This window comes from Camelus ferus, chromosome 9, assembly GCF_009834535.1.
Source record: "Camelus ferus isolate YT-003-E chromosome 9, BCGSAC_Cfer_1.0, whole genome shotgun sequence".
In the NCBI taxonomy this organism is placed as follows: domain Eukaryota; kingdom Metazoa; phylum Chordata; class Mammalia; order Artiodactyla; family Camelidae; genus Camelus; species Camelus ferus.
This window is the reverse complement of record NC_045704.1, coordinates 18,118,347-18,142,846: the sequence shown is the minus strand read 5'-3', so window position 1 is coordinate 18,142,846 and position 24,500 is coordinate 18,118,347. Positions and strand designations below refer to the sequence as shown.

At 53.8% G+C, this 24,500-nt stretch overlaps 2 protein-coding genes across 4 annotated transcripts; one reads left to right on the top strand and one right to left on the bottom strand.

Annotated features, from left to right (window-relative positions):
- Positions 1 to 7: 7 nt before the first annotated feature.
- On the top strand, positions 8 to 17,350 carry PLD3 (phospholipase D family member 3). Of its 3 annotated transcripts, XM_014553498.2 has the most exons (13): positions 9 to 165; positions 998 to 1,164; positions 9,946 to 10,037; positions 10,137 to 10,211; positions 10,300 to 10,442; positions 10,906 to 11,089; positions 12,442 to 12,562; positions 12,644 to 12,771; positions 13,873 to 14,073; positions 15,335 to 15,474; positions 16,057 to 16,222; positions 16,703 to 16,802; positions 16,894 to 17,350. In XM_014553498.2, the coding sequence occupies exons 3-13, from the start codon at positions 10,011 to 10,013 to the stop codon at positions 17,079 to 17,081; spliced, it is 1,473 nt and encodes a 490-aa protein (XP_014408984.1). In that variant the 5' UTR covers positions 9 to 165; positions 998 to 1,164; positions 9,946 to 10,010; the 3' UTR covers positions 17,082 to 17,350. The 3 variants fall into 3 exon arrangements, with proteins under 3 accessions (XP_006177985.1, XP_014408984.1, XP_014408985.1); XM_006177923.3 differs by lacking the exon at positions 998 to 1,164 and having other exon boundaries at positions 8 to 165; XM_014553499.2 differs by lacking the exons at positions 9 to 165; positions 998 to 1,164 and adding an exon at positions 9,267 to 9,375.
- A 969-nt stretch (positions 17,351 to 18,319) lies between these two features.
- On the bottom strand, positions 18,320 to 24,429 carry HIPK4 (homeodomain interacting protein kinase 4). Its single transcript, XM_032486024.1, is given in 5 exon segments — positions 18,320 to 18,499; positions 19,018 to 19,029; positions 19,031 to 19,864; positions 20,835 to 21,191; positions 23,678 to 24,429. Coding segments are annotated over 5 exon segments (1,848 nt in total). The 5' UTR covers positions 24,143 to 24,429.
- Between the last annotated feature and the right edge of the window lie 71 nt (positions 24,430 to 24,500).

Sequence of the window (24,500 nt, the reverse complement as noted above, 5' to 3'; positions counted from 1 at the left end):
CCCGCGCTGGCGAGGAGCGCGGCCAATAAAGAAGGCAGTTGCCTGGCCCCCGCCAGCCGCAGTCCGTCCTGAGTGCGCCTGCGCGCGGCGGGGGCGGTCGGGCGGGGCTCCAGCCTAGAAGGTGCACGCAGGGCTGGGTCCCGGAGTGGGAGCCGTGGAGCGCAGGTAATGTGCGGTCTGGGGGTGCGGCGCCTCGGCTGCCCTCCTCGTGTTGTCCTTCGTCTATAATGTATCTCTCCTCTTACATCGTCCTCTGGCCTTTTATGTCGCCATTCCTCCCCTTATGTTGCATCTCGCTTAAATGGTTACCACTCCCCTTATGTCGCCATCACCCTCCTTAAGTCGCTATCAACCCTCTTAACAAGATTTCGTTCCCTTTAAGCCCTCATTGCCACCAAATGTCGCAACCGCCGCACTTTAAGTCGTCGCCTTCTCATGTCGCCTGCACCCCTCTTGTATTACTGTTACTCCTTTATGAAGTCTTCACTTCTCATGAATTGTCATCATACCCTCGTGTCACCTTCGCACTCCTCCTGTCACCATCTCCTTAAATCGAACTCATGCTTCCCGTATGTCATCCTCACCCCATATGTCTCCTTCCCTCCCTGTCACCTTTGCTCCTCTGGTGGTTACTGTCGGTGCCTAATGCATCTAGTTTTCCTCATAAGGAGCCACCCTGCTTTACATTTGTTTTTCTTCCCTTCATGTCTTCATCATTTCCCAGTGTCACCTCACATACTGGCCACCATACCGGGTACTACAGCTGTTACCCAGGGTGTGCCTTGACCACCTAATCAAACCTTTGCAATCTCAGCTTCCTTATTTGTAAAGTGCACCCAAGGACACCTATGTCAGGGATGAGTGTGAGGATTCAGTGAGCTTATTCTTGTGATATGCCCGGCTTGATGTGGCGATTTGGGCTAATATTATCAACCATCTCACCCTCATCCAGTCACCTTCATCACCTCCTCATTGTCACTCTCCCCCTTCCCCCTAGCTGCCCTCATCATTCCCGTGGTGTCATCACACTCCCCGTATCCTGACATGCTCTGTCATGGCAGCCTACCCACGCTGCCCCACGTCACGATCTCCATGTTGTCCCCACCTCTGCCACGTCACCACACCTGAGGGGGTGGCCCATCAGCCATCACGAACCTTGCTCACGTAAATACTTAATGCCTATCTCTTTATCTTGTTGGATTCAGTGAATCCCCACCCCCCAAACTGAGAGCATTTAGCCATGGCAGGAGTCAAGGAGGGCATGGTGAGGGGAAGACTATAGGTAGCTTAGGCCCAGCCTTCCCTTGAGTTGTAGAATTGGGGGTACAGAGAGATGAGGCAGGTCTCACCACACCTTAGTCAAACCTCAGCAACGCTGAATCCCCATGTGGAAAGGTAAGTATCTTAGTCACTCACCTTGCCTTAACATGGCAGTGGAGGATAGTCATTAGCCACGTGTGCTTGGGGCCTGGAACAGTCTGATTCCAATCTTGGTTCTAGCATTTAGTACTTAAACAGTTGCATGACCTTGGGCAGAGGTGGCTTAAGGTTCCTGTGCCTCAGTTGCTACATGTGCAACCTGGGAATGAAAACGCAAGTTCTTTATTCAGCAAATATTTATTAAGCATGATCTACATGTTCAACCCTGTGCTGGGCATTGGAGACATATCAGTGAACAAAACAGAGGTCCATAGGGGGACAGTATAGCTCAGTGGTGGAGCAGATGCTTAGCATGCATGAGGTCCTGGGTTCAATCCCTAGTACCTACTTTAAAAAATAAATAACCTAATTACCTCCCCCCCAAAACAAACAAAATTGTTTTAAAAAATTAAATATATATTAAAAAAAAGATCCCTTGCCTCATGGAGTTTACATTCTAGCCTGGGTAGGAGACAATAAGCAAACAGGTAAGTAGATCATATGATGTGTTAGAAGGGACGTGGGGAATGCAGAGGTTGTAGTTTTAAGTAGGGTGGTCAGGGAAGGTTTTCTGAGATGGTGACATTTGAACAAAGACTTGAAGGAGGGGAGAGTGACATGGCTATCTGGGGGAAGAGCATTCTAGCAGAGAGAACAGCGGATGAAAAGGCCCTGTAGTAGGAGAATGCATGGAATATTTAAGGAATAGCAAGGAGGCCGGTGAGGGTGGAGAGGGGTGGGCGATGAGGTTAGAGGAGGGATGGGGCAGATCCTCTGGGGTCTCATGGGCTGTAGAGAAGACTTTGGCTTTATTCTGAGTATGGTGGGAGGATTTGGAGGAGAAAAGGGACATGATCTGATGTGACGTGATATGACCTGAAGCAGCAGCAGCAGCAGCAGCAGCTGGAGAACTTCTACCAAGAATGGATTGGCAAGAGCAGCCTGGTTGGAAGGAGAGCCAGAGTCCTCTTCTTAAAGCTGCCCTCATATATCCTTTATATTTGGAGAAAGCCTTAAACGTCCCTCTCAAAGATTCGGAAGGGGAGGGGATGTTCATAGAGGTTTTGAGAGACCAGAGCCACCACTGGGTTCAGCCACTATAGGGGAGGGAGGGAGGGTGCCACAAATCTACAGATGTTCAACAACAGAAGAGGCATCTTGTCTACACCCGGGACCCTAAGGCAGCTTGGGCTTAAATCCTGGCTCCGCCATTTCCTGGCTATGTCCCTTTGTGCCAGTGACTTAACCTCTCTGAGTCTTTAGTTCCTTTATCTGTTCAATGGGGCTAAAAAAATACTGTTGTGAGAATTGAATATATCAAATGTTTTGAGCAGTGCCTCCTTCAATAAACATAAAGAGCCCTACCCTTTCTACCACATCCTGTCTTTTCACAGGCTCAGGCCTCCCTCAGGGTGGCAAGGAGAAGACATTCTGCCTTACTTTGTGTTCATGAAATGGTTCCACAGTGTAGCATCCTGAAACAGAACTGAGCTCTGGGTTCAAATTCCCTGCCAACAAATGACCTGAGCAGTGATTGTCCCTGAAAAACAGGGATAATGATGCTTGTTTGCCCCAGATGTGTTGTTATTTTTGAAGTAACATCAACCATTTTCAATTCTGATGCAACTCTTCCCTTCCCCTGTTTTATTTTTCTCCAAGGCATATACTGTATGTTTCACTCATTTATCTGTTGTCTCACTTCCTCAAAGGAATTTCTTCCTTCCCGGGGATTTTTTTTGTTTTTTTCTGTTTTGTGCTGTACCTCCATTTGCCAGACAGGGCTTGTCAGCAATAGTCACTGAATAAATACTAGTTGAAATGAATACATAAATGAATGGGCCACTGAGCATCTGCCATGTACTGTCCCTGCACTGCGTGTTACTGGGGACTCGGCAGTGACTGAGCCGGCCCTGCCCTCATGGGTTTCACAGTTCAGTGGGAGAAATGGACCCATTACCAGGCAGTGACAGCCCAGTGTGGTCAGAGCCAGGCTGGGGGCAGCATAGGCAGAGGGATCTGGGCTGGGATGCAGAAGCCCAGGAGACTGCCAGAGGCCAAAGAGAGTGCCTGTGTCAGCCAGGGGGTCAGGGAGGGCTTCCTAAAGGAGGTGGTACACAAGAGGATAGGAATGAGCAACATGAAGAGGAGAAAAAGCTATGCTAGGCAGGAGGGGCAGCTGTGAGTGGGTTTGGTGGTAAAAGTGTGGTTTCAGTTCAAGGAACCGAAAGATATTAAATATGGCCGGGCCATCAAGGATGGTAAGAGAATAAGCCCAACAGGTTATTAAGGGAAGATCATTTGGGGCCCTGGGAGCCGCAGTGAGGAGCTGAGACTTTATCCTGTGGATACTGGGGGGCCACAGGGAGGTTTTGAGCAGAGTCAGACTTGGATAGAGAGGAATTGGAAGGGTTGAGTGAAGCCTGGGGGCCAAGGGTGTTGACTGGAGTGAGGACTCAGGTGGGAGAGGCCAGACTGAAGCTGTGGATGGGAGAGAAAGAGGGTGGGTGGGAGAAACTTGGGGAAGCCAAATGGATAAGTTAGTTATGAGGCATCCAGGACAAGGCCCAGGACTCCAGGGGAGTCAGGGCTTTCTGGAGGAGGTAACACACAGGCTAAGACCTGAAGAATGGGTAGGACAGCTGTCCTTTAAATGGGGAGCTGTGGGGAGGAGCAGGTTTGGGAGAGATGCTAAGGGCAGTTGAAGACATGGGTATAAGGGGCTTAGGGATAGCCGGGGGGAGGTATCTAGGAGGCCATAGACTTCCAGAGCTGGAGTTTGGGGGAGAGTTGAGAGTCGGAGACAACTTTGGAGTCAGAAAGGAGAACTGAAGCTGTAATGATGGGGCAGGTCTGCAGGGGCCTGTCCATATAGGGCCTAAGACGGACATGGTAAGATGGTTGCACTTTGTCCCAAAGGCAATGGGGAGCCACAGAGGGGTTTTAAGTAAGGGTGGGACAGCTTAGATTTTAGAGTTCCAATTTAGAAATTGTCACCATTCATGATGGAGTGTTTTTGTTATTTTTGTTTTTTACTTAATTAACTTTTTCAGACCAAGCATCTTCTCTTCCTCGAAAGGACATTTAGAAATAAAGGGGTCCTTTGAAATAAAGGTTCTACTGCTAAAAAGAAAACAAAGTTTACAAAACCAGTGCTCTGTTCTGTTTCCTGTAGACTTGACCACAGGCAATTGATTGTTCAGTCCAAAGGGGTCTGTGCAATCAAGTGAAAATCAGCTCCTTTAAACACAAGAACATTTCTGTTTTGGGCCATACGGAAGGTCCAAGGGTTTGTAAATGTTTCCTGAGGTGCGGCCTGTCCAGTGCTTCCTGTGTGCTGCAGCAGTTAATTGGCCCCACACCCTCCTTTGCACTCCAGATGGCTTGAATGAACCTTGAATTGACTTTGAATTTTACTGTCAGGCTGAGATGCCATTACCTGCACCTATCCTATTGCTCTGGGGTCAGAACACAAGCCACTTATCATTGTGTATGAATCAAGTGTCACTGGATCTGGAGAGACATCTAAGGAGGGCTTTCTGCTGCTTCATTTCTTCTGTTTTCAATAAACATTTATTGAGTGGTTACAATGTACTGGGGTGGGGTGGAGGAATAAATTAGACATAGACTTAGGTTTTCAAGGGACACATACAAGTCTATCTGTGATAGAAGTGTGTACAGGGTACTAGGGGACACACCTCACCTGCCAGCTTGTACCAGGCGTTTACTGTGCTACCTGCCTGCCGTGGATGGTTTCATTGACGCTTCCTTGCAAATGTGAGGTTGGTATTTTAGTTTCCCCATTGTTCTGAGAATGGAAGTGAGGCTCAGAGAAGGGAGCCTCTTCTCCCAGGAACACACAGAGCTGAGAGCTGAACCCAGGGCTTTGGGACTGCCAGACCCTCCCCCTTAAACCATTCAGAGATCCCCCAGCCACTGCTCCCCAGATGCTCCCCAGACGGGTGTAAGATGATCCTCCTTTTATAGATGAGGCCAGCAGGGCTCAAATAAGTAAAGCCCCATATGTGAGGTTACTCAGTAAGAAATTGACAGAGGTGGGATTTGAACCCAGGACTCTCCACTCCAAAGTGCTGCTGTGGAACAGGGGTCAAATATCCTACCCCCACCCCCACCAGAGGCAGAGTGTTCAGGGAGCTGTGACCTAACACGTGTCTCAAAAGCCCAGTGGGTTTTGCTTCCTCCTTTTTCTGTGGACTGTGGTGTCACACCCCAAGTCAGCAGGGCACAAGCCAAGGGGACAGGGCATAAGGACCAGCCTGGACATTGCACTGGAGCCCTGGAGTGGGTTCCCAGGAACTGAGATGAGCAGAGAATGCCAGCCAGGCTCTGTGCGCGGCTGCCCGTGCCCACCTTCCATTTCATCCTGTCCACTCCCCCTAGGGAGCTGGGGTTGAGGGTGCTGGATACTTCTCCAGCTGAGGCCACAGTCCTTTTTGGAGACTGGGATGTTGGGGAGGGGGCCCCCAACTTTTAAAGATAGTAAGTGAAGGCCTATAATAAAAAGCAACCATCTTGCCTGGGCAAGGGTGGGGAGGATGGAGGCAGAGGGAACCATGCCTTTTTTTCTTTTGGGCTTATAGTATCCTTCACACAATCATCTATTGAGGACCTCCTGCATGCTCATTCTATGCACTTGATAGGTATTAATTCCTTTAGTTTGAAGGAGCCATTTGGATAGATTTTAGACATTTCAGATTTTACATATTCAAACACATAAAAATGTATTTACTATTTAAAAATATATATATTTCTGACCTTTTCCCCAAACTTAACTCCTCACTCTTCCCCAAATCAGCTGTTGGTGTCTCCATCCTTGCAGATGCTTAGATCAGAACCCTTGGAGGCCTCCTGGCCTCCTTTCTTCACTTGGAATCTGTGTCCAGTCTGATTAGAAATCCCATCAGCTCCACCTTCAGAATGCAACCCAGACTCTACTCTTCTCCCCTTGGTTGCCCACCCCCTAGTCCTGTCCACCCTTTCTCCTCTGTCCTCTCGTGCCCCTGCACACATGCACACAGCCCCCAGTCTGTTCCTGACACAGCCAGGGGGAGCCTGCAAACGCTTGTGTTAGTTTCCGGGGGCTGCTGTAACAAAGTACCACAAACTGGGTGGCTCAGAAAGACAGATTTATTCTCTCACAGTTCTGGAGGCCAGAAATCCAAAATCAAGGTGTTAGCAGGGCCATGCTCCCTCCAGAGGCTTTAGAGGAGATTCTATTCCCTGCCTCTCCCAGATTCTGGTGGCTCCAGGCATACATGGGTTTGCAGCCGTGTCATTCCAATCTCTGCTTCCCTAGTCACATGGTCTTCACTTCTGCCTCTTTTATAGAAACTTGCCTTTGGATTTAGGGCCCACTCAGATAATCCAGAATAATCTCATCTCCATATCCTTGATTTAATTACGTCTTCAAAGACCCTTTTTCTAAATAAGGTCACATTTATAAGTGCCAGGAGTGATAATCACATCTGACATAACCTTTTTTGAGGCCACCACATTCCCTCCTCTGCTCAGAGCCTGCACGATGGCCCCTATCCTTCTTGCCACAGTCCAGGTAGCCCTACATGATCCGGTTCTGTCACCTCTCTGACTACCTCCTCTCTTTCCCTGCCCCCCACCTCACCATTCCACTACCAACACACTGGCTTCCTTGCTCTTTCCAGTCTTTATTAGGCATACTCCCGCCTGAGGGCCTTTGCATTGGCTGTTCCGCTGCTTAGATCATTCTTTCCTGAGAGTTTCATGTAGCTCCCTTCCTCCCCTCGAATTTTTTTCCTCAGGTATCCCCTTCTCAGTGAGGCCTTCCTTGACCTCCTTATTTAGAATTGCAAGCAATCCCAACCCTACCCTGACCCTTGTCCCTCTTCCCTGAGTCTCGGTAGCGTTCATTACCTTCTAACATTTAGTTGATTTCCTAACTTCTTTCTTTCTGTCTTACTTCATGTCTGTTTTGTTCACAGTGATAACCCGAGTACTTAAACAATACCTGCTGCACAGGTACTCAATAAATGTATGCAAAATGAATGAACAGCCTTGTGAAGAGTAGGCACTACTGTTACCATACCCATTTTACAGATGGGAAAGCCAAGGCACAGATGCATTGTCACTTCTCTGAGGTCAGTCACATACAGACTGAGGCTCATTAAAATCAGGCATCTGGCTCTGGAAGCCGCAGTTTTAACTGCCTCACCAGCGTAATCCAATCCACACCACCTCTCCAGTCCTAGCTTTCTTTTTAAATACCTTAAGTAGATTGCTTTGATAAAAATATAACAAGTCAAAATTAAACCCATCTTTACAGACCTGTCATCACTGCACAATTTGAGAGGCAAAAGGTCGCTAACAAATTGAATGAAATCCGTCTATTTTCTTCCTATTTTTGGTTTATTAGTGGCCATCCCAGTTCCCAGGAATCCTTGTGTCCAGTCCCAACCCTCACAGTTTTGTTTTTATCTTAGCTTCCCTAATGTTCCATCATCTGCTGTTCCAACCCTATATTCTTAAAACATTTTTCACCAAGGCTTTCACAAATAGATAAATAAAAGGCAGACTTGTTTTCCCACCCCACGCCCCCACCCCAACATTGCGGTCAGCCACATCTAAGACATCTTCTGCTTCCCTTGGTGACCTCTGGAGTTCCAGATAACCTCAGTCTGTTGCTATTTCTTGCTGGATCCATTTGACCCATCCTCATTTGGCGGGCTCCCTGCAATGAGAGAAGTGGACCTAGGGGGTATCTTCTGCCCTTGACAATCTGGGATCAGACGTTGCGGGGGGAGGGGTTTCCAAATTATCCTTTCAGATCTAGGCTGGATATTGCGGTAAGGGGAGAACCTAGCTCCCTTTTGGAATTTTCTTTTTTCCTTCTTTCTTTAAATCACGTTAATGCATGCGCGTGATTGATCCTTAAATGTGACAAAACCTGGGACGTGCAACACCTGTGTTCACTTTATAATTATTTTTTATCGTGCGCAGAGATGTTTTCTCTACTTTTCTGTAAGTCGTTTATATTTCACAAGTTTAAAAAAAGGAAAGCGGCGTACAATAAAAAGCAATCTTGACCCACTCCCAAATCCCGCTGCCAAGGCAACCACTTCTGACGCTGTTGCTTCTCTCAATAATAATCCTTTTCTGCATTTGTCTGTTGACTTACTGCCTGGATGTGCGGAAGGGATCTTGCCCCTCTTTCACTGAGAGAGGTGGTTTGGGAGGAGTCCTCCAGTTTATTTCTCCAGCTGTGGCCTTAAACCCGGCTTCGGAGATGGGAGGTGGGAAACCCTCCTTATCCCTCCAGCGAGAGCCTGGATTTAAGAAACAAAAGTTCAAAAATCCCTATCAAAATGTCAGTTGGCTTTTTTTTTTTTTTTAAATCAAATACTGACTGCAATTCAAACAGACTCCAATGGAACACCCACCATCTCCTTCCCTGACCCGGCTCTTCCCCTCCCTTAGTGTGGGCTGTGTCCTCTAAACTGATTTTATCGCTACATCTCTACATCACGTTATTACGCCTTGATCATTCCATTGTATTTTATCATTTTTAAAATCATTAATCTTATTTATGTATTTATTTCTGACTAGTTAATACATGCCTATGGTACAAAAGTCCACAAGATTTGTGGACGAGAAAAGATGTGGGGTTTTCTCTCTTTACCTGTGGCCTCCCTAACCCACATGCGGGTCTCTAGAGTGGAGTGTAGCAAAGCCGATCGCTCAGCCATATACTCTCCCCCTTCCCCGGCCGGATTGGCTGGACCATATGTGGAGGGCCAGGCCCCCCTTCTGCCTGCAGTGAGCCCGGACTGGCAGGCTTACTGCGCAGACTCCCCGCTGCAGTGGGCGGAGCCCCCTCGGGCCCCGTCCCCTCCTCCCTCCCGCCCCTGCTCAGCCTGTTGGGGCAGAAGCTGGGGCCCCGTGGAGGTAGCAGCTGCCGCCTACCGAGTAAGGCCGATGCCCCTTTGGGGTAGGGTAAGGGAGGATGACTGGGCGATGGGCTGAGGGCTGGCGCGGAGGCCCCGATGATCCTGGGCTCCTGGCCTGAGCTGTCTGGTGGGCACCTGAGAGTAGAGGCAGAGGAGCCACCTGGAAAATGACTTCTGGGTAATCCCAGGGCTGGAAAAAGCCAGGCACAAAGATTTGGGACTCTGCTGACCCAATCCGGAGCTGTCACTTTGGAAATGTATAGGTTAGAGCTCAGAGAAGGGAAGGTGCTAATGGGGAGCAGTGTGGACGCTAATGAGGGGCAGGGTGGGCGCACTAAAGTAGGGCTGGGGGGCACTGCAGAGGGAAGGGAGGAAAGCAGAGGGGTTGGACCTTGAGGAATTTCGAAATCTCTGCTGACCAGCAGTCAGCTTCCTCCTTTAGGGGTGACAGGCACAGTGCCAGTGGCCCCCGTGATCACAGACAAGGCGACCCAATGAGTGTTGTGAGCCCAAGACTGATCTGCTTTCTATGATGTCCCCCAAAAGCCTAGAACACCCCCACACATTGCCAGCTTTTGTTCCCCTGCAGTTTGGAGACCCTGACACACCCACTTTCCCACCTGGGCTCTGCGAATCCTCTAGCTGCCTGGCAAGATGAAGCCTAAACTGATGTACCAGGAGGTAGGTGGATGGGGGACCTCGGGGGAGGGGCTGGGCCCAGTGGAGGGAGGGGGTCCTGCTGAACTGCCCTGTCACCCCCCTACCATCCTGATCCCCCAGCTGAAGGTGCCTGCTGAGGAGCCCGCCAACGAACTTCCCATGAATGAGATCGAGGCTTGGAAGGCTGCAGAGAAGGTAGGAGCCCACTGCCACCCTCACTCTGTCTCAGACATGGGCTGGGCTGCCCGCCTTGGGCTGACTGATCACCTCCTCCTCCCCACAGAAAGCCCGTTGGGTCCTGCTGGTCCTCATCCTGGCAGTTGTGGGCTTCGGTGCCCTGATGACTCAGCTGTTTCTATGGGAATACGGCGACTTGCATCTCTTCGGGCCCAATCAGCGCCCAGCCCCTTGCTATGACCCTTGCGAGTAAGTGGCAGCAGAGGGTGGGAGCAGGGAGCCTCGAATGGTGGGCGGAGGAGCACTGCCAAACTGAGGACCTGTCAACACGCAATAAGCAGGGCCTGCACCCAGTAGTCAAGACAGAGTGAGGAGATCACAGACTTCCAAGTAGACCATCGTCACAGGTTCTTCCCTCCATGCTCACCCGCTTCCCCCACACTGTTGCCATGGCAGCGACAGCATCATCTTTTGTCAGTGAACAGAAAGGCACACACAGACACACATGGCATCTTCCATCCACATCTGTGGACACATGCACACACATGGACATCCACATACGCACCTCTGAAAAGACAAAGACACAGACATGCAGAGAATCTTGAGTATAGGCACACACAAATATACACAGTCTTCCATACTCCTTGGGGAGACAAGTGAGCACTCACATTCCAGCCCCCTATGGCTGATTCTGCCTCCCCCCACCCCCCAGAGCAGTGCTGGTGGAGAGCATTCCCGAGGGCCTAGACTTCCCCAATGCCTCCACGGGCAACCCATCCACCAGCCAGGCCTGGCTGGGCCTGCTCGCCGGTGCCCACAGCAGCCTGGACATCGCCTCCTTCTACTGGACCCTCACCAACAATGACACCCACACTCAGGAGCCCTCTGCCCAGCAGGTACCTGGCAACCTGGGCCCTGGCTGGCAGCAGGGGGTGGTGGGAGGCAATGGAGTGGGGGCAAAGGGGGTTCCCCTGAAGCTCAGGGGACAGGTGGGCATGTCTCACACAACAAGCTGGACACAGGTGTTTGGGAGCAACTGTCTTCACATGGCCCTCTGGATGGGGGTGTTTTGTCATGGTCATCTGGAGGCCTCTGAATGTCAGGGTGTGGGTTTGGTTACAAGGGATTAGGCTGACAGATATCACTTGCCCATAAGTCACCCCAGTCCTGTCACTCAAAGAAATGGAAATATGGAGTGAGTACCAGCCCAGTCTCAAGCCAGGCTGCCACTTCCCAGCTGTGTGACCTTGGGCAAGTCACCTCACCTCTCTGGCTTCAGTCTGCTCATCTGTAGAATGGGGCCAATACCTAGCACCCACCTCTTATAAGGATGAAACAAGCCAATCCCTGCAAATTATAGCACAGTGCCTGACAGAGCCAGCCCTTTATAAGCATTTGCTATTATAGCCTTGTTAGGGCCTGGAAACTTAAACATAATACTTCAGGATTTGAAAAGGAACAGCCTGGGTAGTTGGATAAGTCCTTCATTAAAAAGCACAGTGAATCTATCCCCTTTCCCTGCTGCCTCTCTTTGTCAGAGGTAGGCTTCAATTAATTAAAATTGTGGGGCTCTTTAAGCATTGCCTGAAAAAAATATAAACCAGTTAAAAATTATCTGAGTGCCCATACCTTGCTGGTTCCTACCGGAGTGGTTCAAAGCGCAAAGCACAGACACAGGAGGCAGACGGTCTGAGTTCAAATCCTGCTTCACTTTTGGTTTCGTCAATGCTCAGTTGCCTCATCTGCACCTTAAGATATACTCAGACCTGCCTCATCAGTGAGGGTGGTGAGAATTCAATGAGTTCAGATGTGAAGAAGCTTAGAAGCGGGGCCCGGCTCAGAGTTGAAACCCGGGAATCATTGGCTGTTACTATGATTGTTATTGGCATCAGCAAGCCTCACCCATATCTTCCCAGACCCCTAGTCTGCGCTGTGCCGCCAGCATCCTGTAATGGGCCCAGAAGCCCCGTGGTGTCAGGCATTGATGCTTCCAAGTCAGGATCTTGGGAAGGTCCTGTGAAGGGCAGGAGTAGCAGGGAGATTCTAGCAGGGTTCAGAGCAGCCAGTTATTAAAACAGATAAAGAAAGATTTTAATACCTTAACCTGCAAAGCCTTCCCTAAGTATACTGGCTAATATAAAGCCTGATCAGTCCTGGAAGCCAAATCTCAACACAACTCCATGGGGGTGTGGCATGGGATTGGAGAGCTGGCTGGTCCAGCCCCTCAGAGGCTCTCCCCTCCCTGCAGGGTGAGGAGGTCCTCCGGCAGCTACAGGCCCTGGCACCCCGGGGTGTGAAGGTCCGCATTACCGTGAGCAAGCCCAACGGGCCTCAGCCCCAGGCGGACCTGCAGGCGCTGCTGCAAAGCGGTGAGCTAGGGGACAGCTGGGGTTGGGCTGGGCCTGGGGCTGCTCAAGCCAGTCCCTGACCACCACCCCTGTCGGTTGCAGGTGCCCAGGTCCGCATGGTGGACATGCAGAAGCTGACCCATGGCGTCCTGCACACCAAGTTCTGGGTGGTGGACCAGACCCACTTCTACCTCGGCAGTGCCAACATGGACTGGCGCTCCCTGACCCAGGTCTGCCTGCACCCTACCCACCTGCCCTCCTAGGCTTCTGCCTGCCCCAGCCTCCAACTGCATCCCACTTTAACCCCAGAGTCCTCTCCATCTAGCCTCTGCAATGGCTTCCTTCCCACCTCCTGCCAGGCCTCACCAATCCAGTCCTCCACTGCCCTCCCCCTGTTCATGGAAGCCCCTCAGTGGCAACTACCAGCCCGTCTACAGGCCATTCAAAGCTCTGCCCACCTATTTGACCTTCATTATTCCCTCCCTGAGTGCCTTCTCTAAGCCCAGCCCTGTTCTGATCCTGGAACATGGCAGTAACAGATGTACCTCTTGGAGCTCCCAGTACAGAGACAGGCTTCTCACAGGCAGTGTCCTCCCAGAAGGGTCAAGACTGGAATGGAGGAAGCCCAAGCACGGGGGTTTAGGGCCAGGTTGGGGGACCCAACCTGGGGTATCAAGGAAAGTCTCCCAGAGGAGGCGACAACTAATCTGATACCTAGAGGATCTGCAAGAATTAGCAGAAGACAGGAGAGGGGTACAGCTTAGGCAATGATTATTTGCTCAACAAATATTTCCCAAGCCCCTAATCTCACCAGCTCTGCAGAGTGCATGCTGAAGATACAGTTGTGGCTGAGACATCCCCGGTGCCTGTCCTCCTAGTCAGTCAATGGGGAGATAGGTTTGTCACCAGAAAGAGTGATGAGGGAAGCCCAAGGGACCCTGAGAGCCTCCAGGAATGCCTGACACAGTCTGGACAGTCAAGGCAGGATTCCTGGAGGAGGAAACTACCAGCTAAGACCTAAGACTGGGTAGGAAATCAGCAGAAGGTAGAAGCAACAGCATGTGCAAAGGTTCAGGCAACCTGGAGCTTCAGAATAACTGAATGATGGTCACCAAAACTGGACTCAAGACTTCAGTCTTGGTCAAGTTCATGTCTATACCAGGACTCTAGTTGGGAGAAAGGGGGAGCTAAGGGGCAGAAAGAGGGGAGACGGACAGATAGAGGGGTGAGGGACAGGAAGGGAGACCGGGGAGGGAGGGGGAGTATCTGCAAGTGTCTGTGCCACCTGTGAGTCCTGGGCCACCAGCCCCCTCAGCACTGTCCTCCCTCAGGTCAAGGAGCTGGGCGTGGTCATGTACAACTGCAGCTGCCTAGCTCGAGACCTGACCAAGATCTTCGAGGCCTACTGGTTCCTGGGCCAGGCGGGCAGCTCCATCCCATCAACCTGGCCCCGGCCTTATGACACCCGCTACAATCAAGAGACACCCATGGAAATCTGCCTCAACGGAACCCCTGCTCTGGCCTACCTGGCAGTGAGTCCGAGGGAAGAGGGACCCGTCACACCTCGGCCACATGCCCTCAGTCATGGCCTCCATCTAGCCCTTCTCAGTAATTTGGTGGGAATGGGAGGGTCCTGACCACTAGCCATCATTCCTGCCCACTCAGGGGCCTGGACTATGTCCCAGCATCTCTAGGCCTTGGTCTCATCTAGGAAGTGGGTATCATAATATTTACAATCTTTTAGGACTAATGAGGAGAGTCCGTGCAGGGTTGAGCCCTTGGTGTAAGCTACCTATGGCTCTTTCCATTTAAATCAATTTAAATAAAAAGTGGATAAAACTTCAGTTCTCCAGTCACACTAGCCACATTTCAAGGGCTCAGTAGCCACACGCAGCAAGTGGCTGCCATATTGGGCGGGCAGATAGAGAACATTTCCATCACTGTGGAAAGTTCTATTGGACAATGCCGACCGTCGCCTGTGGCACTCTGGACAAGGCAGTGCTGTTTTTAGCTGTTGATATTTTCACTAATTGGGGTGGCCAACCTGTGTCCCCTTCGGTTCTCCTGAGCAAGTCACCTGGCCAACCCCAGCATCATGGTGGAAGGCCACACTAAGGCACAGATGCAGGGATGACTCATTGGGGTCCTTTGCTCCAGTGGTCTCCCACGGGGGATGAAAGGTTCCCCCATTACCACTTCTGCTTTCAGAGCTTGAGTTTGCTCATCTTTCGTGAGGATGGAGGGAGCTACGTGAAGAGCCTGGTGTGGGTGGGCACGTGAGAAGTGCCATCAGGGTGAACTGTGAGCAAGTCAGGGACAAAAGTGACTAGAACAGAGCTCCTCAAACCTGAGCATGCATTAGAATCACCAGAACGGCTTGTTAAAACCCAGATTCCTGGGCCCCACCCCAGCACCTTGATTCCCTGTGCCATGTGCAGCAAGGCCCAAGAATCTGCGTTTCTAACAAGTTCCCAGGTGATGCTGTTGCTGCCAGATCAGGGACCTCATGTTGAGAATCGCTGGGTTAAAGCATAAGTTCTGGAACCAGACACCCTAGGTACAAATCCTGTCTCCATCTATCAGCTGTGCGATCTTAGACAAGTCACTTACCCTCTCTGCGCCTCCATTTTCTCACCTCTGTAAGGGACGTGCTAATTATCTCTCCCCTTCATGGAGGCTGAGCATTCAGTGAGACCCACAGGACCTGGCTCATGACGAGCTGTCTATAACTGGAGTCCACTGTGACGGCACCCCTGGCAGGACACGTGTCTTGACTGTCCCTTCATCCCCCAGAGTGCGCCTCCACCACTGTGTCCGAGTGGCCGCACCCCAGACTTGAAGGCCCTGCTCAACGTGGTGGATAATGCCCGGAGTTTCATCTACATCGCGGTCATGAACTACCTGCCCACCATGGAGTTCTCCCACCCGCGCAGGTACTGCTGGGCGCGTGAACAGGGCTTGGGGAAGGGAGCCACTGCAAGTGAAAGAGGAGCTGGGAGAAGGGGTGATGGGGCCCAGAAAGCAGGCAGGGGGCCAAGGCCAGAGGACAGACAGAGGGGGAACCATGGCAAGAGGCAGAGGAGACAGGTGACAGGGAGAGTGGGTCTGGATGCTTGAGATAGGGCAAAGGGGACAGAGAAAAGGATGAGAATATTGGGGGTGGGGTGGGGGACTGGAGTCTTAAGGCAGAGGATGCAGGATGTGGGATTTCTGGAGGTAGGGGCAGGAGTTTAAGCTGGAAATGTGATGAGGGGCTTGGGAGATGGGACTAAGTATTCAGGTTTGGGGCGGCAGGGTTGGGCTCTGTGATCTGGGACGGGAAGTGGGGATGACTGGGCTCTGGGGGCTCAGAGCAGGTAGTCTGGAGTCAGCAGACAAGATGATGGGAAGATTGGGCTTGCAGCAGCAGGACTGGGAGCCAGAGATGGGGTGGTCTTGGAGCCTGGGGATTCCCAGGCCTGGCTCCCTAAAGCTGAGGTGAGGCCTCCTCCTTGGCCCGCACTCCCTTCCCTAAGGTTCTGGCCTGCCATTGACGATGGGCTGCGGCGGGCTGCCTACGAGCGGGGCGTCAAGGTGCGCCTGCTCATCAGCTGCTGGGGACACTCCGAGCCATCCATGAGGGCCTTTCTGCTGTCCCTGGCTGCCCTGCGTGACAACCACACCCACTCTGACATCCAGGTGGTAAGCACCTACCCTAGATCCACCCCTCAGCCCCTGTGCAGGGCAGTACTGAGGACACAGCTCTCGTGGTGCTCACCTGTCACCCAGAGTGGTCTATGCCTGGTTGGGGGGCACCACGGATCGGGGCCAGGATTGAGGGCGTGGGCAGAGGGGTCAGGGCCGGGTTTGGGGAGCCCAGGGGAAGCACCTGCCCAAGTTAAGGTGTCATGGAAGACTTTCTGGAAAAGGAGACATTGGATGTAAGACCTGGGGAAGGAAGACTTTCTGGAAAAGGAGCCATTCTAAAGGGAAGAGGTGGCATATGAGGCAACCATGTCCTCCCCGTCAGTCGGTGTTTACTGAGCACCCACTCCACCTGGCCCTGTTCCTGCCCTCAAGGCCCCATGGGAAGCAGCCAAGTCCTCAGTCCTGAAGATCTGGTTCCACGCCCCCTAGACCCTGGGCTCTCTAACCCACCCTGCATCTCCCCCTTCCCCTCAGAAACTCTTTGTGGTCCCTGCGGACGAGGCCCAGGCTCGAATCCCTTATGCCCGTGTCAACCACAACAAGTACATGGTTACTGAACGTGCCACCTACATCGGTGAGTGTTCTGAGGGCCGCCGGGGAGACAGAAGGGGGTCCAGGCACCGCCAGAGGCCCTGACTCTCTGCCCCCACACCCCTGCCCCATAGGAACCTCCAACTGGTCCGGCAGCTACTTCACTGAGACGGCGGGCACCTCGCTGCTGGTGACGCAGAACGGGCGGGGCGGCCTGCGCAGCCAGCTGGAGGCGGTTTTCCTGAGGGACTGGGACTCCCCTTACAGCCATGACCTCGATACCTCAGCCGACAGCGTGGGCAACGCCTGTCGTCTGCTCTGAGGCCCGGTCCAGCGGACAGTCCCCGTCCCTGTGCCCCTGCTTCTGTCTGCCCCATTGTGGCTCTAACAGGCTCCCCCCCTGCTCTCCAACCTCTACCTCCGCCCCCACTGGCCTGACGCTGTGGCCCCAGAGGACCCAGCCGAGCTGGGGGAGGGGTTAGCCCCCGAAGAAGTGGGGGTGCATGCTGGGCCCGGCCCCCTGGCCCACCCCACTTTCAAGGGCAAAGAGGGCCCAAGGTCATAATAAGAAGTAAATAACTTATCTGTACAGCCTGTGCCTGACTGAGTGGTGTGAGGTAGGGTGTCTGGGTAGGGGACAGCTGGCATGGGCCTCTGGTGGGGACATCTTCCTGTGCACTGAGCCCTCAGCATGTGTCTGGTATGTGCTGAGCCCTCAGTAGGTGACCAGTGTGGACTGGCAAGTGCTGAGCCCTCGGCCTGTATGTGCTGAGCATGCGCGTGTGACCTCGTATAACCAGAATGAGGCAGCGTGTGCTGCACGCTCAGCATGTTCCCAGCCAGATGAGCACGTGCTGAGCCACTGCATTATCCCCAGGGTGGACTCGCATGTCTGGACACTAGAGCATGTACCGAGCGTGAAATGTACACCTGCCAAGTGAATTTACACTTCGCATGTCCCAAGCATGGATGAGTGCATGCCAAGCCTGTAACCTTTGGCAGACACAGGCCAACAGATGATGAGAATTTGGCGTCTGGCTAAACCTGGCACCTGCTGAACACCAAGAATGTTCTGAGGGTGGATTCTTGTGTGCCAGGCACTGAGCTTCTTTAGGGGATGGGTCAGTGCGCCAAGCACAGCCTCCAGCCTGAGCCACTGGCAGGCTGGGGGCAGCATTGGAGAGCAGGGCCTGGACCCCAGCCTGAACCGCACCCCAACACCAGTCCAGGCCTCAGGCAGGGAGGACAGGCATGAGGCAGAACTGCTAAACAGTTCTTTATTGAAATAAACAGAGGCAGCAGGGCCAAGAGCGTGCTCAGAGCCAGCGGGGTACAGCCCCCTTCCTGTGTCCCTCTGGCCAAGGGGGCCAGGGGCCAGACCCCAAAACCCTCCTGTGTTCGGGGTGTGTGTGCAGGCGTGCGCCGTGGGTGGGGGAGTGGGGAATTTCTTGATAACTATCTTTCTGTAAGAATAATTTGTCGGTTCAGGGGATGGCTTTGACAAGGGGATGCCAGCCCCACTAGCACAGCCCCCAATAATGGGCAGGGGTGGGGTCACCATCAGTGGTGCCCGCCGACGTGCTGCAGAAAGCTAGTGGCCCGGGGCGGACAGTGTGGGTGGGTGTGGCGTGGTGGGAGCCCCTGAGCCCGTGGCCCCCTGATGCCCTCCAGGGTCCACTCTGGCTCATTCAGCCATTCCCCGGAACAGCTGCTGGGGTCGAAGAGCTCAGGGCCTGGCCTCTGTTGGGGAGAAGAGACGGGCATCAGCCAAGAAGTGCCCCTCACCCCAACCCCCACCTGCCCTGAGGAACAACCAGCCTGCCCCTCATGGACTCCTTCTGGTCCCAACTGCATCCTTGTCACTTCCTGAGGACAATTTTGTACATGCTGAACCCTCATCCATTTTGGAGGCTTAAATGATGTGTGCTGAGACCTTCCTCTGTCCTGAAGGTGTGTTTGCTGAGGGTCTGTCATGTCTTCCTGAGGGTGGGTGAGCTGTGATGGGCTTGTTGGGAGTACTAGGGCTTTATCACTTCCTGTCTGTGGACTGCTGTGTTCTGAGTTCTTACACAGCCTGAATACGGATTAGTGTTTGCTGAGCTTCCTTACATCCTGAGGGCGGACCTCAGATGCTGGACCCTGCAGCAGGCCATCCAGTTGTGTGGGAGGCAAGGCTGGTTTTACTGTGCTCTGATCCTAGAGCTCTGGGGAGGCCCTGATCCCAGAACCACCTGCACCCTGGCTGCCGCCCAGCTCACCTCAATTTCCAGTGGTCATGTCCTTGATGTCTGGCCCATCCCCCTCCCGCTGCGGGATGGCGGGCGGCTCAGCGGAGGCCCCTAGGTGCTCTCCTTCAGCCCAGCCACTGCCCCGGCCTGGTGTGTCATCCTCAGGAGAGGCCTGGCTCAGCCGGATCAGGTTGCTGAAGTTGGAGTCGGACTTGGAGCCTGCAGGTGGCTTGCGGGCTTTGTGGCGGCCTGCCAGGCGGCTGCCGTAGAAGGCCAGGATGGGCTCGGGACCGGGGTCAGACACCCGACAGCCAGCGGCAGCTGCCTTGAGTGGGACCAGCATGTCGGGGACCACATCGGCACGGGTCTCGCCCCACAGCCCACACCCCGCCTCCTGCAGACTCAGGTCGTCCAGCTGATTGATGGCCCTTTGCATGCCTGGTGCCTTCTGGTGGAAAAAAGGCCCGCTGCCCCCCGCACTGCCCAGGCCCACAGCCTCCTCCTCCTCGGCCAGTCGGTAGTAGGGGGGCCCGTCTTCTGCAGCAGCCACCACCGACGTGGGTGGCTTGCCCTCCACCTGCAGAGAGAGGCGGCAGCCGCGCAGTGAGAGCTGGTAGTAGCGGGTGGTCTCGTGGGCGCTGCGCAGCTGCTGCATGGACACGAAGGGGTGGCGCAGGGCTGCGCTGGGGCTGATGCGCTCGTGCGACTCCCATGTCAGCATGCGCTTAATCAGCTCCACCATGCTCTTGAGGTCGGCATGCTCCGCCAGCACCTCCCGGTCCGGGAAGGTCAGCCGACTGGCTGCCCCGCCGCCATTCACTGTCTCAATCTGGTCCAGTGACTTGAGCATGTACTTGCGGCGCTCCAGCGGGCGCACCTGGTGGGACGTAGGGGGGGGCAGGGGTTGACACCGAGTCCAAGCCTTGGGCCCCAGGCACCCCTGCTGTGGGGCCCACTTATGACCCTCCCACCCCAGCTTCCAGTCTGCCCTCCAGTCTGGCCCAGAGCTCTCTTGTGGCTATGAAGTCCACACACCGGAACCCTGACTTCCAGTGCTGCCCATGATCTGACTTGGCAGCTCTCTTGCTGCTGGGAGGACCATACCTGCTCACTAACACTAGACACCCTCTAGTCTAATCCACAGCCCTCCTACTGCTGCAGGAAGGACAGCTGACTGTAATCGTTTGTTTTACTGTGCCCTGATCCTACAGCTCTGGGGAGGCCCTAATCCCAGCACCACCTACACCCTGGCCACCCTCCGGCTCACCTCTCTCTCTGCTCTCACTGGCCCAAGTTTCACACCTTGCCCCAGACCTCCAGTCCCCACCCCCCCCGCCAGGCCGTGGGTCCGGTCCCGAACAGCGGCTAGTAGAAGGGCTGCCCTAACCCTCTAGTCCTCCTTGGAATCAATTCCAGACCCCTCTTGCTTCTGCATCTGATCCCAGCCCTTGAGCCTCCCAGGAGTCAAGCCCAGACCATCTTTGCCAAATTGTTTGACAACCACTGGCCCAGGAGTTATCAGAGGAGCTGCCATGTACTTTCAGTCCCATCTGTGGTCTCACCCAGACTCCTCTCTTGCTCCCATGGCTGGCCCAAACTTCCAGTCCTCTCTGCTGTCTCACCCAGACTCTTGCCACACAAGTTTGATGACCATAGCCACAGAGGTGGCAGACAGGCTGCCCTGACTTCCAGTCTTACCTGGGGTCTCACTCAGAGCCCTCTTGCTGTGACAACCCCCGCAGCTGACCCCCAAGCTCCTGGTCCTCTCTGAGATCTAGCCTAGATTTTTTTTCTTGATGTGGCAGCCCCAACACTGACTGCCCTCCTCGCCCCCCCTTCCCCCCTACCTTGGTCTCAGCCAGGTAGTCAGCCGAGGACTTAAGCTGCCAGGGGTTAGTGGCATCAAGGTGGGGATTGCGCTTGAAGAAGTGGTGGGCCTTGCGGGCTGCGTGCAGCAGGTGGGGCTTGGGCAGGCCCTGGGTCTCACAGATGTAGCGCACCTGGTCGTACTCATTGTTGCCCGGGTAGAGGGGCCAGCCCAGGTGCAGCTCAGCCATGATGCAGCCCAGCGACCACACGTCCACCTTCTCACAGAAGGGCAGCCCCAGCAGAATCTCAGGGGCTCGGTAGAAGCGTGACTGGATGTACGGCTCCTTCACATAGCGCACCTCACTGAATATACTGGCCGAGCCAAAGTCGATCACCTGAGCAGTGGGGAGGGAGGCACATGGGCCAGGAGGGCCGATCTGAGTCTCCCTTGGCATCTCTCGCCAGGGTCTTCCTTCATCAGCCATCTGACTGTCACTGCGTCTGTGAGTCTTATCTCTTGTTAATGCTCCTGTCCATCTCCTCCAGCCCTTGTCTCTGGTTTGCGTGTTTGTCTCTCTGTCTCTGTTTCTCTCCACTAGAACTTACACCCATTAGGGTCAGGAATCCTCTCTCCTCTCTCACCTCACACTTTGGCCATCAGCCAATCTTGCTGATTCCTCCTGCTGTTCTGCCCACTCTGCATCCTATCCATGGCCCCACCCTGATCCTGTCCTCTCATCCCCCTCCTGGACTAATGTAGGGGCCTCCTTGCCGGTTTCCCTGTTTCTCCCCTCCACCCCCACCTTCCAGTTTGCCCCTCACATGCAGCCCGAGGGTCCCTGTGACCACCTGAGTCAGACAACCTCCCTCCCCTGCGCAGAATCTTCCTGTGGCTTTACCACATCCTGTGATAAAAGTCTTCACCCAGGCCCACAAGCCTCCAACAATCTGCCCGGTCCCCTTGCCACCCTCACCCTCTCCCACCTTCCCCCTCACTCACCCAGCTCCAGCCTCATGGGCCTCTCGCTATTCCCTGAACAAGCCAGACACATTCCCAGCTCAGGGCCTTTGCACTGGCTGTTCCCTCTGCCTGGAATGCTCTTCCTCCAGATGTCCACATGGCTCCCTCTCTCACCTCAACTCTTTACTCAAATGTCACCTTCTCAGGGAAGTCTTTGCTAACCATCCTATCAAAAACAGCACAGCCCACCCTTTCTATCCACCCTGCTGGCCCTCTGCTTTTCTCCATAGCACTTAACGCCATTTCACATACTATATGCTACCTTTGTATGGAGTTCATTGTTTCTCTACTCAACTTGGACATCAGTCCCATGAGGGCAGGGATTTTGTCTGTTCACTGCTGCATCCCTAGATACCTGAAAGAGCGCCTGGCACACAGCAGGGGCTCAGGAAAGAGTGAATGAATGGGCTTTTTTACCCCATCATGCTCTTTCTTTCTGTGTCTTCTTTGTCTCTCTCTTTTCTTTCTTTGCCTCTTCATCACTTGTCTGTCTCCCATCTCTCAGTCTCTCTCTCCATCTCTGTGTCACCTCCCTGAAGCCCAGGTTCTATTCTGTCTTCATCATCAAGCACTTAGTGACACCCCACACTGGCCCTTGGCACATACAGGTGCTGATGAACACCTGTTGCACTAACGTGGTGAATGCCTGGAAGGTCCTTGTCTCTCCCGATGCCTCTCGGGGGAGCAATCTGCCATTTTCACTCTGAATCTCTGTGATCCTGTCTCAGTCCCTCCCTCGGGATCCCTCCTGGAATTTCTCTGCTTCTGATTCAGCCATCCCTCACCTTCTGTGTACAGAAGGCAGTGTGACAAAATGGTTATTAACCTGGACTCTGAACACAGACAGCTGAGGCCTGAATCTTAGAGAGCTTGAATGACCTGATCACTCAGTCCATTTTCATGGAATTCCTTCATTCATCCCACAAATGCAGCCAGGAGACCAGTGCTGGCCAGGTGTCATGGATCTGTCCTGTCTGTCTCCTGCTGTGTTTGTGAGAATCTCTGCTTCACTGGGTCTCTGTCCCTCCATCTACTGGGGCAGAATGATCTCCCTTTTCCTGTCTCAGTATCTCCCTGTATCTCTGCCATTCATTTAGCACTGACTACACAACAGCACTAGGCTGGGAGATGCTGAGGAAACAGTGGTGACCTAAATGCTCCTGGCCCTGCCCTCACTATGCCCCTAGTTCAGACCCATCACCAGATAGTAACAAACCCAAAAGCAGACAGAGGGGTCAGAGCCGGGATCGGGGAACCTAGGGACTTGTGACAGCACCGAGGAGGTGCCTGTGTGCCCAGCACAGGGTCAGGCCCAGAGCATGCATTCGGAAAAGGTTTGTTGATGAACAAACTCAGGATGAAGCCGCCATCCTTCCAGTCGCTTAGGACAGCAGGCTTTCATCCTCCCTCAAGCCCTCTCCTCCTCTCTCACGCTTCACATAAGATTTACCAGCAAGTCTTGTTCCAAAATCTACCCAGAACTCACCCACATCTCCTCTTCTCACTACCCTGTCACTGGTCCCACCCACCCATGTCTCCCACCTGGCCCACTTCTCAGTCACCCCTCACTGTCTTTCTGCTCCTGCCCCTTACGGGGGTCTTAGCTGAGCTAAGACCTGACAAGGATGGGGAGACCTCAGGTCTTGGAGGGAGACGATGTCAGAATTGGGATAGAGAGATGCGGAGGATTTCAGAGCCAGGAGGTGGGGAGAGGCATCAAGGCCAGGGAGGGAGACCTCAGGGCTGGGAGACAAGTGAGGGACAAGGGAGACTTCAGCGTCAGGAGAGCATCCAGGGCTGGGGGAATCTGGGAGAGGACAGGAACAAGGGACACTGCCACACCTGGGCAGTCGCACTCACCTTGACCCTGAAGGGGCAGCGGGTCTGGTCTACCAGCATGATGTTCTCAGGCTTGAGATCGGCGTGGATGATGGCCAGCTCCTTGAGCCGGGCCAGGGCTCTGAGCACCTGCAAGGTGACCGTGCGGATGTGACGGGCGGGGAGGGGTGCGAAGTTGTTCTCCTTCTGGAATTCGAAAAGGTTTTGCTCCAGCAGCTCGAAGACCAGGTAGAACTTGAGGGCGTCGTGGAAGAAATCAAGGAAGCGGATGATGTGGGCCTCCTCCGGGTCCAGGCCCCTCATGCAGCGCAGCAGCTTCAGCTCGTTCTTGATGATGCGGCTGCGGTAGGCGTCGTTCTTCAGGATCTTGATGGCCACCATCTCGCCAGTACTTCGCCTCCAGCCCTTGGCCACCTCCCCGAAGGTGCCCTTGCCCAACACCTCAATGATGTCGTAGCAGTCAGTCTCCGACTGGATGGTGGCCATGGTGCCCCTGTCGCTGGACACTGCCCTGCCACCACCCCTGCCCCACGGGCTCTGCCTCCGGAGCCTCCTGCCCCGACGCTGGCCCTGAGGCTCCCCCAGTGGGGGAAAGAGAACTGCGCTCGTCCCTAGCCCTGTGAGGTTCACCCCTGCCTCCCTGGCAACCCCCAGACCTCTGGGCCACACAGCGAGTCTGCCAGGGGCTGCACCCCTCCCCCCGAAGCCCTCCTGGCTTGGGACGAGGGGCCCCAGGCCCCCCCAAATGGGTTCCAGTGTTGCTGAGTGGCTCTGGTTCTGTTGTTGGAGACCCTCAGCCCACGCTGGAATGGGGGGTGGGGTGGCAAGTAGTGCCCCCTCCCCC

What these genes read in the sequence shown, in the direction of transcription:
- PLD3 (XM_006177923.3), top strand. Translation starts at nt 10,011, where the DNA reads ATGAAGCCTAAACTGATGTACCAGGAG. An exon ending in ACTGGCGCTCCCTGACCCAG is followed by an intron (nt 12,772 to 13,872) that starts GTCTGCCTGCAC and finishes GTCCTCCCTCAG; the next exon opens with GTCAAGGAGCTGGGCGTGGT. An exon ending in TGAACGTGCCACCTACATCG is followed by an intron (nt 16,803 to 16,893) that starts GTGAGTGTTCTG and finishes CCTGCCCCATAG; the next exon opens with GAACCTCCAACTGGTCCGGC.